At 42.8% G+C, this 13,669-nt stretch overlaps 1 protein-coding gene across 1 annotated transcript in view; it reads left to right on the top strand.

Annotated features, from left to right (window-relative positions):
* The window catches only part of LOC124556527 (feline leukemia virus subgroup C receptor-related protein 2-like), an 80,961-nt gene extending 67,866 nt beyond the window's left edge, over positions 1-13,095 (top strand). Inside the window, exons 6-7 of the mRNA XM_047130483.1 lie at positions 3,985-4,095; positions 12,316-13,095. Of these exons, the coding sequence (XP_046986439.1) occupies positions 3,985-4,095; positions 12,316-12,661 (457 nt within the window). The 3' untranslated portion in view covers positions 12,662-13,095. The remainder of the gene's footprint in view (positions 1-3,984; positions 4,096-12,315) is intronic.
* Positions 13,096-13,669: the final 574 nt, after the last annotated feature.

Raw genomic sequence — 13,669 nt, forward strand, 5'->3', positions numbered from 1 at the left:
CACACCTCGCCGTCTTGGTAGCAACTCTCTCGAAGTTATCCTTACTGCTGTTTACCGAAGTTGGTTTAAGAAAAAGGTATCTGGCTGTGTTTTCACCTGACCAGTCAGTGTCTCAATGTTAACCTTAGGCTCCGCCTACAAAAATTCCGTCTATCCAGTGAGAAATGTTATACTTTTTGTGGTGGGGCAATGTTTTTAATGTTTGCTACGTAACAGAGACACGTATAGTCTCACGCTAAAACTTGCAGCTGGTGTGGCCCTTTTAGTGTAAGATCTATACTGTCCTTCTGGAGGGCTCTTTTAACATGGGCTGGGGGATGGACCTCTTGGCGGTCGGCTGGCGATGTGGGTGTCCTATTGTCCCGCTCTTATCGTAGGGCCTTTTAGCCTACAAGGCTCTACTCTCGGCTTCTGTTCTCGTTTCTCCCCTCGGAACTGCGTCTGTTTCACGGTGGGAAGGTATGACATGCATTTAGACGTTCTTGTGTTAGTCTGTGGTATTCCATTTGCTCACTCGTTGATCGTATTACTTTGGTTAATTTAATGTCAGCATTTATTTGGAGCTATGTGACATATTGCGGGATTTGCTATCATGTCAGGGTTTTCATGGAAGGTGTTGGATTTGCCTGACACCTTACAACACTTCCTGTAACAGAACTATATCAGCTTCGGACTCATAGATAAACTGCCGGAGCATTGCTAATTTTAGATCTGTCCTAACCCTATTACTGTTCAGGACAAAAACTTATAAGCTTGACTCATGATCGTCAGAGACGTGTGGGTGTTGGGAAGTGTTGGAAGCCCAGCCCGTCTCACTGTCGGACTTCGAACCTACATCCGCAGGTTTTGTACCAGTTTTTGCGCAGACTTTACTTTTTGACTTACTTCTAGCCACGGAGTCATATCGTTTAACTTTATTTTGCCGTCGTAGAGTCGTCCGAAGTATCATAGAAGACGGTGGAGCGAGTCATGGCTGTAAGCAGTATGTGAAAGTCCTTGTTTCGGAACGGGTGACGGCAAGTCCGAAGGAGCGTCTTTAGTAGGCTCAATGTGTTTGTTTGGAGCCGCACTGGCTGTTTGTATACAGCTTTCCGGTTCCTCGCGTTGTTTGGAAGCAGTTCCGAGGTGGTGGGTGTTTATGTTATGCTCTACACCGCGTGCATCATCCTCTGTGTTTACGATTGTCAGTTGACTGACCTCCGCCTCTTGTATGTTGACCCTAGTGGCAAGTGGAGAAGCGGCATCGCAATGGATTGCTGTAAACACTAGACTGCACTCGTATTGACAGTTTCTGCGACGGGAGTTTCGATGTGAATTTGGCGGTTCGTAACTGAGCCGTCCGACATATGCGTGTCCTGTGTGGAGGCGCGTGTCTCCGCGTTATCGGTCTGATTTTTTACGACCTGCTCACCGGAGCCACTACCGTCACTAGTACGGCGCCGTTCGTTACCGACAGATAATGCGACGCCTGTGGCTAAGGGGGGACTGGTCACGGTTTCTGAGGTAAGGGTGGAAAGGTGCCTTTACCGAGATCGTTGTCCTCTGACACAGACGCACTTGGTTGCAAGTCAATCACAGAAAGCATCTGATTTTAAGTTAGGACATCAGCCAATGATAATCTCGGTCGTTGTTGCAGATTGTTTCGAAGTACGAAAACGCGCCTCATAAATGGCCACTCTTGTTACAGATAAAACAAGTGTCTACTTGTCCTTCGTAAATGACATGAGCCTTAAAAAACCTAAAAAAATTACCGCAAACCATTATATAGGTTGAGATATCTACTTTAATGGCCATGACAACTGAGCGAACACCACTATAACATTGGAGTTTGTGACGGCTCGACCATTTTTCATTTCTAATCTGTCGGATGACACCGTATTTGGCAAGGACATCTCTAAGAAAACAATTCTCAACCTCAGGTGGCAAATTGAACACTCGCACTTGTTTATATTCGATGTAAGCGTTAGTAATTGAAGCGGTACTCACCGACTGATCACGATGTTGGAACTCTGCTTTCCCACCGGTATTCACCAAAATGTTCTCCAGTTGTATCTGATCTAAAAACTTCACAAAGAAACAGTATTCCGCCATGTCATAATATGCTGTGTGGACCTGGTCGGACGTGATGGCGATAATATCTACTATCCAGTCATGGACTTCTAGAGAACTCGGTTGCACATTCATAGAAGATTTCTCAAATGCAAAACACAGGGTATTCTTACGGGGTACACTGGGAGCCATAACTGCACTATATGAGCGGCTGAGACGGCTGTGAGTTAATTAATACGCGTGTGTACGACTGTAGTGAAGAAGCACTGAGAACATCACAGGTCACAATCCAAGAATTTCTATAAATATGGCTTGCAGCGCTACGACTACGACGAAGTACCGGCACTTCCGGTCGCTGTCACGTCCCAAGCGGAACTGTCACTAGGGTACACGAGCACACGTCATGTCCAGACCAAAACAGGGGAGACCTTTTAATTGAAAGTCGTCTGCCCGTTATCAGAAGATAAATGCTTGCATGTCCGAAGGAACACTGCATCGTACTTCTCAACGTCACAGGCACTGCAATATCATAAATCCCGTAAAGGCAGTTTTGAAAAAGAACGTGCTCGTTTTTCATACAGATCAACATTAGATCTAATTATGAATTCCGCCTCTAATATCCTCGTCATGTAAGCTTCACCCATACCCCGATACTCCGACCTACATTTCATGAGTATTATGGGTCGAAAATTTGGTTAAAGGCAATCGGAATTAATTTAATTTGAGGGCAGAGTTCACATACAGGTAAAAAGGAGACCATTGGGCTAGTACCAACAACATGTCTCTCTTTTTAATTTAGATATAATATGATCATTATTCATTTTAATTGAAAAAGTCGATAGCGATCACGAGCTAAATACATAAATACAGTCACTGTTTATTTAACATGCATTTGAATCCTAACAGTTGCATTTCGCTCTCATACTCATCACTGTTTTTTGCACTGTGGCAAGTATCGTTCTGAATTGTTCTCCACGAAAACCACGAAAATTTAGTCTAAACATCGTATGTGAAAATTACTGTTTCTTATTATTCACACGCGGTTGATGACTTTAAGCACTTGAGCCACTAATGAATCAGAACAGTATTTCCTTAAAAACCTGATCACCCATATTACTAATTAATATTCATATTCTCATGACGTTCCCTCAGCTGTATTCATCACCTATATTAATCTCACATTTCATGTTCAGTACTATTCCGTGTAATACCTTTGCTCAAATTTCTAACTGCCTCCACCCGACTCCAACGACTCACTCGCATGCAACCACACGAGCACTCGAATCAGAAACCTCCCATTGAAAACACTACAGTTGCTACAGAACTGTTATAGCTACTGTCCGTCAAGTTACCAGAAAATATGGCCTTCGTAAATATGGTACATTTTCAGTTAACAATGGGAAGGTAAACCTCTACCTTCTTCTCTTGGCCTAGCGCAGCCACAACAAACAAAAATTTAGGTGAGGCACTATAATCCTATCTGGTATCGTTCTGTTTCAGCAGACACAGTGTCATTCTGAAATGACTGTGATTGCGCACATTACCCTGTAGACTTCTTGAGAATTTTTGCGAGGCGATAATACGTCTTCTTTGTGTTTACAGATCTGCACTAAAAGTGGATTACGTAGATATTCAGTGAAAATAAAACTGCTAGAATGTGTCTTTGGCTCTATATCTGGAATACACCATCGAAATGCTTTCTATAAATTCGTGGAAGAGACTCTTACTTTAAAAGTGGTTTCCTGCGTACTTTAAGGGCAAATCAACTCCAGTGCTATCATAAGCTAGCTATCCGTGGTGATTTACCACCATGCAAGTAACTGCAGTACATCTATCAGTATATACGTCTAGTAGGTTAACTAAATACATATACATGTACAATGTAGTATAGTTTACAGTCTGCTTGTGAATCACCTTAAGTATTCTTTTAAACAGGGAAACCGCGGTGGTTATGGTTGTAGCCATCTTTGTGAGCATGCTGGTCTTCACATTCACGCTGCCCCTAAGAAACCAAGCTGTCGTCTATGCCGTCCTTTGGTTCATGGGGTAAGTACATTGAAGACATTTACACTGCGAGACACTGAGTTTATTTGTAATCTCACCTGAAATTTCATTTATGGAAATTGTCACTATAGCGCACTTGCTAATATTTCGACAATATTGTTACTTTATTATAAACAAATTTTATGTCACTACTGTGCACAATTACGCATTGTCATCTTACGTCCGCACTTGGGTGATCTTGTCTGGCTGAAACGTGTCCCAGCAGCGTTGTGTACTGATACTACAATTTCACAGAGAGAGTACCCAAACTTTTAAAATCAAACTTAGCAGAGGTCCTAAACTGAGTACATTGAGATGAGGAACTAATTTTCGGAAACGAATATTTATATTTTATTGAAATAAACACCCTTCACCCTTTAGCAACAGCTTAAGGTCCTAGCAACTGTTCAAAGTGGCGGCCGTTGTTCTGATACATACATTACAAAAGACATAAAATTTCGCCGCAGTTTCTGAGATACCCTAGCTCTGTGATGTCAAATGAGATAGAAAGGACGAAAATTATCAACCAGTTCCTACTGAGGTTTCATTCACTAACGATTTCATGGGACCCAACAAGAAAAAATTCATAGGAATGAGTGTCGGCCATCTCGTCTTTCAATTCAATGATGATGGTACGCTGTTCAGGTGCTCGCAGGTGTTAACACGGAAGTAGAATGGTGTTGCAAAAACGTCCTTTTGCGGCCAACAAGTGATGAAGTCTCCAACAACTGTGATAGCTCGAATGAGCACCAGGTAAATTGCACTTTTAGACCGGAGTGACAGCAGATAAGATCCTATTAGTTAATCTGACACGATTACGGCCTAGTGTTTCCTCCTCAGAGCCCGAAATAACAAGTCGCAATAGCATTACGTACACCATGCCAACATGCATGGATTTCGAAAACATCGATCATGTGAAACCGTATTTGCGCATTTCTCACATGACATCCGGAAAGTCATGGATCAGGGATGTCAGGTAGACGTAGTATTTCTCCATTTCCGAAAAGCATTTGACTCAGTGCCTAATCTACGCTTATTATCAAAAGTACGAGTGTATGAGATATCAAGCAAAATTTGTGTCTGGATGGAGAATTTCTTGTCAGGGAGGACACAGCATGTTATCTTGAATAGGAAGTCATCTATAGGCGTAGAAGCAACTTCTGGTGTGCCCCAGAGAAGTTTGTTGGGACCCTTGATGATCATGTTGTATATTAATGACCTTGCACAAATTATTAATAGTAATCTCTGACTTTTCGCTTATGATGCAGGTGTCTATAATAAAGTACTGCCAGAAAAAAAGCTCCACAAATATTCAGTCAGATCTAGATAAGGTTTCAAACTGGTGCAAAGGTTGGCAATTTGCTTTAAATGTTGTGAAATATGAAACTTTTGCTCTTCACAAAGGGAGAAATCGTAGCATCCTATGACTACAATATTACTGAGTCACAGTTAGAACCGGTTAGGTAATACAAATACGTTTAACAACTTTTAGGTGTAGGGAATGGAACGATCAGATACGGTCAGTCGTAAATAAAGCAGGTGGCAGACTTCGGTTCATTGGTAAAGTCCTCGGGAAATTTAATCAGTCTACAAAGGATATTACTTCAAAACACTCGTGCGACTCATCCTAGCTTATGGCTCAAGTGTGTGGGACCCATACCAAATAGGACTAACAGGGATTATTGAACGAGTACAAAGAAGGGCGGCACGAATGATCACAAGTTTTAATGATCCACGGTAGAGCGTCACGAAAATGTTGAAAAACTTGAATTGGCAGATTATTGAAGATACACACATATTATTCCGTGAAAATCTACTTCAAAAATTTCAGGAATCAGTATTAAAAGGTAAGTCTAGAGATGATCTTGAGCCCCTTACATATGGCTCCCATAGGGACCTTGAAGACAAAATTAGGCTAATTACATCTCGCACGGAGGCATTTAAGCAATCATTCTTCTCGCGCTCCATACACGATTGGAACGGGAACATGGGGTACCATACTAAGTACCCTCTGCCACGCACATCAAAGATATTTACATAATATGCATGTAGAAGCAGATGTGGAGTCCTACTGGGCCACACTCAAGTTCATCTCCGGAAACTGACCTTCAGTTCGAGTACAGAATGTAGCGTCCAGTTCCTGATAATCCATTGGCTCTAGAAACAAAAAGAATTGTCCATGGTCATCAGTCCGTCTGGTATAAAAGTTAAGCTTAGTTTGATTCAAAAGATCAGTGGACTGAGCTTTGGCACAAATACGTCGCCTAATATGTAAGTCTAAATACATTCTGCGAGCCATGGTGCAGAGTATGACAGAGGTTACTTGGTAACAATATTAGCCACTCTGTGTATAATTCGATTCGTGTGCGGAGGGAGGGGAAAATGACTGTGTGTGTGTGTGTGTGTGTGTGTGTGTGTGTGTGTGTGTGTGTGTCATAGCATGCACCCTTTCCATTTCTCTGTCTCTCTCTCTCTCTCTCTATCTATCTCTCTCTCTCTCTCTCTCTCTCTCTCTCTCTCTCTCTCTCACACACACACACACACACACACTGTGTTCTCAGCATCTCTACGTAGCATTTATGGTGGAAGCAATTGGCAATTGAATTGATGCACAATCTACTCCAATCACAAGCCAAAAGGGTTTAGCGAGAACAATAGCACCCTTCCTTCGTGCAGGATGGGGCGAATAAAAGTGTACCGGACGAGTGGATACAATTGGATGTGAATGTACGCATATGACCACACCCCGTGACGCGCACACCACGTGTACGCTAGTTACGTGATTCACACCGGTTCAGAACGTAGTGCATGCTGTGTCAGTGCGAGTGAAGCAGTGCAAAGGGGACGATGGTACTCACAGTAGAGTAAGGGGCGTTCGTTGGGGAAGGTTATGTGACAACAGACCGGTGGAAACGGTGTGGTCGGTTGTTTGCTGAGAAGTTCAATGGTATTAAAGGTCAAAGAGTGTCATGCAACGCTTAGACCGGAAATGGTGTCAGACATAATTTGTTTTGAACAAGTCAATAAAACATTCCGAAACGTGCCTGCACGCCAGAAAATGTGTCTGCAGTTCACCAGAAAATGCTTCAGATTCCTACCAAATCAACCCGACGCCTGTCGCAAGAGACCGGCATATCACGGCGACTATGCGGACGAATAGTCCACCTGGACTTGTTCTCAAGGCCACTTATTTGCCCCACCCTGTGTATAGGCTATACCAAATGTTACAGTTTCAGCTCGGCGTCTCTGAATGCCTTTGGTACATTTCGTGAAGTATACTTCGTGTAGATGTCAACAACTGGTGCAGTACACCAAACCATTAGCATTAGAGTGTTGTAAACAGTTTCATTAACCGATGCACATCATGTCCTAGAATCTTGCCAATAAGTCTAACTCTTACCAACCAGGAAAGTACTTGGGCTCGAACAAACATAAATACACCAAAATCGTGTGAGAAATAATTTAAAGATCTCTTATGGCACTAGTGATACTCCCGCATCTGCAAAACTCTGCAGTCGTCCGTTAGAGGCCTCTGCGTATGCCATGCCGCATTGCTCACTGATGTGCCGGTACGCCAGTCGGGACCAGTAGGGACGGTGCAGTGTGCCTCTGAAGTTGCGTTTTGTGATTTGTGTATTGAAGCGTCAGATGGCTCGGCGATTGGTAATCAATCTTGCTAATGTATTGCGATTCGTTGAGATGAAGTTACGAAGAACCCTTCTTCGTGAAGATGGTATTGGTGTAGAAGACGAATAATTCGCATGTTTTCTGGTATCTATTATAGTGCAGAAATATAAGCATAAGTTAGAAACAGATACTGTTGTAACACTAACACATAATTATGATGATAGGGATGATAATGACGAACAACTCATTGCAAACGGTAGTGCTACGGCAAGTGCGGGAAGAGGCGATGTAAACAGTGACAGAGAATACCAACCGTCTCCTAAGAAGAAGGTTAAATTTGCAAGTATCATCACGGCGTTTGATGACAACACACTGGAAAACATGTACGATGATTATTACGTAAGAGGTTTCGACACATACGACAAGCTTCTGAAAAGATACGCTAAATTGAAGTCTAAAAGGAATATTAAAAACATACTGGATTACGTGGCAAAGAAAAGAGAAGGAAATACAGTTTTCAAAGGAAATAATACACTGCTGTTCAAGACCATCAAGGAGCGTGTAATGGCGAAATTCGATGAAGCGTGAGAATGCGGTTCCGCCGTTCATTATTGGCATTTACAACATTGGGCATTGGACGTAGCCAGAAATCTCGGGTGTACAAACTTTACAGCTTCACTAGGATTTATTACTAATTTGAAAAAGGAGTTTTGGATAATATCAAGCCGTATCACTATGATCCAAGCACGAAAAGATGAGGATGACGAAGAAGAGCTGATTGAAAGAGCTCAAACGTTTGTTTCTGACGTCAATGAGCATATCACGAGAGAAAACATCGATATTAGTTCTGTATGGAACTGTGATCAGAGTCAGTTCAACTATGAACTTTCTTTTGACAGAACACTATCCATGAAAGGGGAGAGAAACACTGTCGCGATGTTGCAGTCAGTTAACTGTGCAACACATAGTTACACGATAGATGTTGCTATATCAATGGACGGACGATTGGCAGACAATATTTGCTTCCAAGAATCCAGTGGAAAGTTTGGACCCCGCGTGTCAAGGGAAATAGAAACGCGGTGCCCTCCAAATGTCGTCGTCGATGCAAGTGTGAGTGGGAAGATGGCGAAAAAACATCTGAAGACGTTTTTTCTGTCAGTTTTGAATCCACATTTGTCGACAAAGTCATTAGTACTTTGTGACTCCTGGTCTGGACATAAGGATGAACGAGTACTACTGGAAGCATCTGGCGGAAAACATGTAGATTTAAAAATCTAAAACTACAAAATATGCACAACCTCTGGATGTGTATTTCTTCAGGCAATACAAAATATGTGCCAAGAGAATAACAGACTTCATTAAACTACGTTCCAGTAATATGCAGCCGAAATTGCACGACAGATTCTTTATCATGAATATGCATTCTGTCATTTACAATCAGTTATCTGCGGGAGTATACAGACCAATGCTTCGTTGTGCGTGGCAGAACGCTGGCTACGATATTGGTGAACCAGTGAACAACTTCAAAAGTGTCATTGGCGTGGCGTTCAACACTGATATAGAATGTCCAAATACGCTATGCGACCAACTTGCATTTCTTCACTGTGCGTTTTGCAGTCATTCGTATTGCTCGGAGCATTTTATTGACATTCCGCATTTACATTTATAGTTAAGATTGCTGCATTGCGTATGGCGTCTACAATTACATCTACAGTGATATCTAGAGCATGACTGCAGAGTTTTGCAGAAAAACGACACCCACCAGCACATTCAGAGGTGCATAATGGTCCTGTAACCAAACGTTCATACAGATCCGTTTGTTCGAGCCCAAGTACTTTCCTGGTAAGTCTAACTCTTACATACTTTTTCCGCCCTACTGATTCTACCTGTTCATATTGCTAAATATTTAGACGATGTGGTACGACGTAGAAGTTTACCACTAATGGTATAATCTGTCACTATCAAAGTCTTCTCTTGTTTATGCGCATTAGGATGCAGTCATCGACACTTAAAGTTATCGAACATTCGTTTCACCAACTGTAATTCGTTTTACATTTTAATACAACTATACTCTCCCTGGATACGGTATCCTCACCAGTAAATAAAGGCGCCACCACTACTGGTTGACTCGGCTGTAAGTGTCACGTCAGTGGTAGGTCTTGGGCTCTGTACATGAGAGGAAGGCAAAAGGAAGAATTTTTTATGTCCATTCCAGAAAATCAACACGTTTGAGATGCTGTTTCCCACTGAAACTGAAACTGAGGCGTTGCGGCACACTTCGTCTCTTGGAGGGCCTGCTGTGTCCCACGTCTGTGGAAACCAAGAGCAAAAAGATTTCGTCAGTTAATCCTCGGCACTCTGAACGTAAGGAAAATAATGGTCTCTTAAAAAAATGCCAGAAAGGGATAAGAAGGTTCACCATGTGCGATCAGTTTGTTTGTCCGAGGGCTTCATTTAACATGTTGAAACGGCATTTTCAGCTGCCACTATGAGAACAGTATGTAACGTGCTGCAGATTTTAGAGCACAATGGAACAAATTATACATGTTGTCTTGGCTCTGAGGTGATACCTGAATTATTTCAGTTACATAAAAGATTCAGAAAGCCTGCCTTGCTCACGAAATTCTAACGAAGCTCATAATGTGCATCGTTGTTCCAGACCTGATTGTGCGCCCTGGTTTTGAGTCGAGTGGTAGGCTTGAACTAGAGGTTTGCAAAATAAGGGGTGAGAAAATTAGGGTTCTCCTAGCTGAATGTTTGAGGAGTGCATACAATGTTTCGAGCCCAGATAGTGGTAGCTGCAGGTGACACCGAAGTGGTGATGTAGGACTCAAAGAAATATCCCACACAGATCAAACATTTAAAATATTAGTGATCAATTGTCGAAGCATTGGCGACAAAATGCCAGGTTTGCAGCGCTCCTAGAAATCACATTATTATGGGTACAGACAGCTGGCTAAAACACGAAATTGAGAGCAGTGATATTTGTAGGGGGAATCTGAGTGTATACTGAAAAGACAGTTTTGTGGAAAATGGAAATTACGTATTTGCTGTAGTAGACAATAAACTCAAATCTAACGAGATAAACATTGAAGTTTCATCCGAGACAGTTTAGGCAAGGGTCAATATTAAGGGTGGACAAAGGCGTATAATTCGGTCATTCTATCGACAGCTCGACTCAATTTCAGATGTAAATTTTAGAGAAAACCTCATCTCACTAATACAAATGTTCCCCAATAATACTGCATAATTAGAGGAGACGTTAGTCATATAACAGTCGATTGGGGTAATTATAATATCGTTTAACTGGTGGGCGTGACAAACCATCTTGTAAACAAATATTAATTGACTTCTCAGAAAATTACTAAGAACAAATAGTTTGGAATCCCACTCTTAAGGGTAATATAGTAGATCAAATGGCAACACACTGAACTGACCTCTTTGAGAAAGTCCACACTGAAAGTGCTTTCAGTGACCATGGGGCAGTAGTAGCAACAATGATAACGAAAGTGCAAACAGCCACTAAAACCAGTAGAAAGATATACATATTCAGTAAACGAGATAAGGAGCCAGTAGCCATATGGTCACCCCTGCCTGCATGCGTCCAACCAGTGCATTACCATCGCATAAACTACGGCTCAAATACAGGAATTCCGTTGCGTCACCCATCTGTTCAAATCGTTCAAATGGCTCTGAGGACTATGGGACTCAACTTCTGAGGTCATTAGTCCCCTAGAACTTAGAACTAGTTAAACCTAACTAACCTACGGACATCACACACATCCGTGCCCGAGGCAGGATTCGAACCTCCGACCGTAGCAGTCGCGCGGTTCCAGACTGCAGCGCCTAGAACCGCACGGCCTCTTCGGCCGGCACACCCATCTGTGCGTCACCCCTCTGTGCCCATAGGCACCCAGCTATCCGCAGGCGCGCAGGGTTAGACGAGCGGTCTGAGGCGGTGCGGTCATCGACTGTGCGGCTGGTCCCGGCGGAGGTTCGAGTCTTCCCTCGGGCATGGATGTGTGCGTTTGTCCTTAGGATAATTTAGGTTAAGTAGTGCGTAAGCTTAGGTACTGATGACCTTAGCAGTTAAGTCCCATAAGATTTCACACACATTTGAACATTTTTACCCGCAGGCGGGCACTCAAGCTGGAAGAGCCAAGTCTAATTGGCCATATACTAGAATCAAAGTCCCCTCCGGTCATCCAGATTTCCCCCGTGATTTCCATAATCAGTTAAGTTTAATTCCAGAACAGTTCCTTTGAAATGGACATGACCAGTTTTCTTCCTCATCTTTGTCCTACATGAGTTTGTGCTTCATCTGCAGTGTTCTCATCGTCCAGACGATGTTAAACCTCAGTCTTCCATCCTTTACGTTATACAGATTGTCAAGGCAAAACAGCCTCCGTAACACAAATATATTCAACCGAGAATCTTGTCCACACTTATTAGGGCCTGGATCACCAACTGTTAGTTAAGACTGTGCCGTTAATGATTAAACATTCGACAAGACGTTACTTATAGACCTTAATTCTTTTTGCGGATGGGGTGTTTTGAAGAAGCATATGTTGGAGATGCAGTGTGTTCTGTTGACAGGATGAGTGCTGGCGGCTACTTCCCGGTGAGTATGGAGTTCGTGGCCGAACTGACGTACCCAGAGCCCGAGAGCACTGCCGAGGCCTTTCTCATGGCGGTGATGATGGGCACCAGCTCCGTTGGCACTGTGCTCTACGGCTGGATGGTCAACGTCACCGGCGACCTGTGGGCAAACGTGATGCTCAACGTGATCATGTTCTCCGCTATCGTGGTCACCGCCTTGATTAAACCTGACCTGCGCCGCTTCAAGATGTCGCTGGCAACCAACGCTCCCGAGGCGGTGCACATGCTGGCGACCGTGGGTGACTCCCGCAAGAACAGCGTCAAAAGTGACGCCCATCACTGACACCTGCCACGTGGGGACACCTGGCGGTGCAAAAGTAGTTGGTCCTTGTCGCAGGCAACACATTCTAGACTGCAAAAACGTGAGAAGAATAGAAATGATGGAGGCTAACGTTTGCGCCGAATGAAGTCAGTTTATATTGCGTGCACTGCAACCGAAGACTTTATAGTGTTCGGGCCTACAGAGTGACACATATGTGAAGGGAACATTTTCCCCGTTTCTGGCTCAGATTGTAAATGGCACCTGCAGGCGGGTGTCTGAATACATGTGTTACTACACACAACAGGAGTTCGCAACAGATTCGTGTCTATGCGATGTGAATCTGCACTGTTTACTTAGTGACGTGACATTTCGAGTTAACCTTAATTTCGATGTACTAACTGACATAAAGACAGTACTGCATCTAGCACTGCTTCTTCTTCTGTTGCAATCGACATAAAAATAAATAATGCTGTTTTATTTACAAGAGAAGACAAATTATTTTAATTATAAAAGTCGTATGTAATTTCATGAAAAATTCCTTAATGAGAACAAGGTAAGCGCCAAGAAATAGAAATGTACTTTCTCAGTCACTACATTATGTTCGAGATCGGAAACTAATTATATGCAAATTGTTTCCATCATCCTTGTCTTTTACTGTATCTATTACATATTGTACTGGTACACATCAGCAAACATTAATATCTATATACTCTAGCACCGTTTTTGGTTATGTTAGTTAGCTAGCTAGGTGGCATAGTGGTTAAGAAACGCAGTTCAGATCCTCGATCGGCCGTCCAACTTATCATTTGCGTGTTTTTCCACAAGTTCTTGATGCTAATACCAGAATGGGGACTCAAACTTTCTCCAGAATTGTTAAGTTCTAGTTTGTTGTGCTCTGTCTCTAATGACCACGTCGCCGACGAGACGGTAAACCCCTATCTTACATCATTTTATGTACAGGTGGTGTGATCCTTCCTTCTGATTTAAAGTAAAAAATGTACCCTGGTACATAAGTCTCGTAGTCTGTAT

This window comes from Schistocerca americana, chromosome X, assembly GCF_021461395.2.
Source record: "Schistocerca americana isolate TAMUIC-IGC-003095 chromosome X, iqSchAmer2.1, whole genome shotgun sequence".
NCBI classification, from domain to species: domain Eukaryota; kingdom Metazoa; phylum Arthropoda; class Insecta; order Orthoptera; family Acrididae; genus Schistocerca; species Schistocerca americana.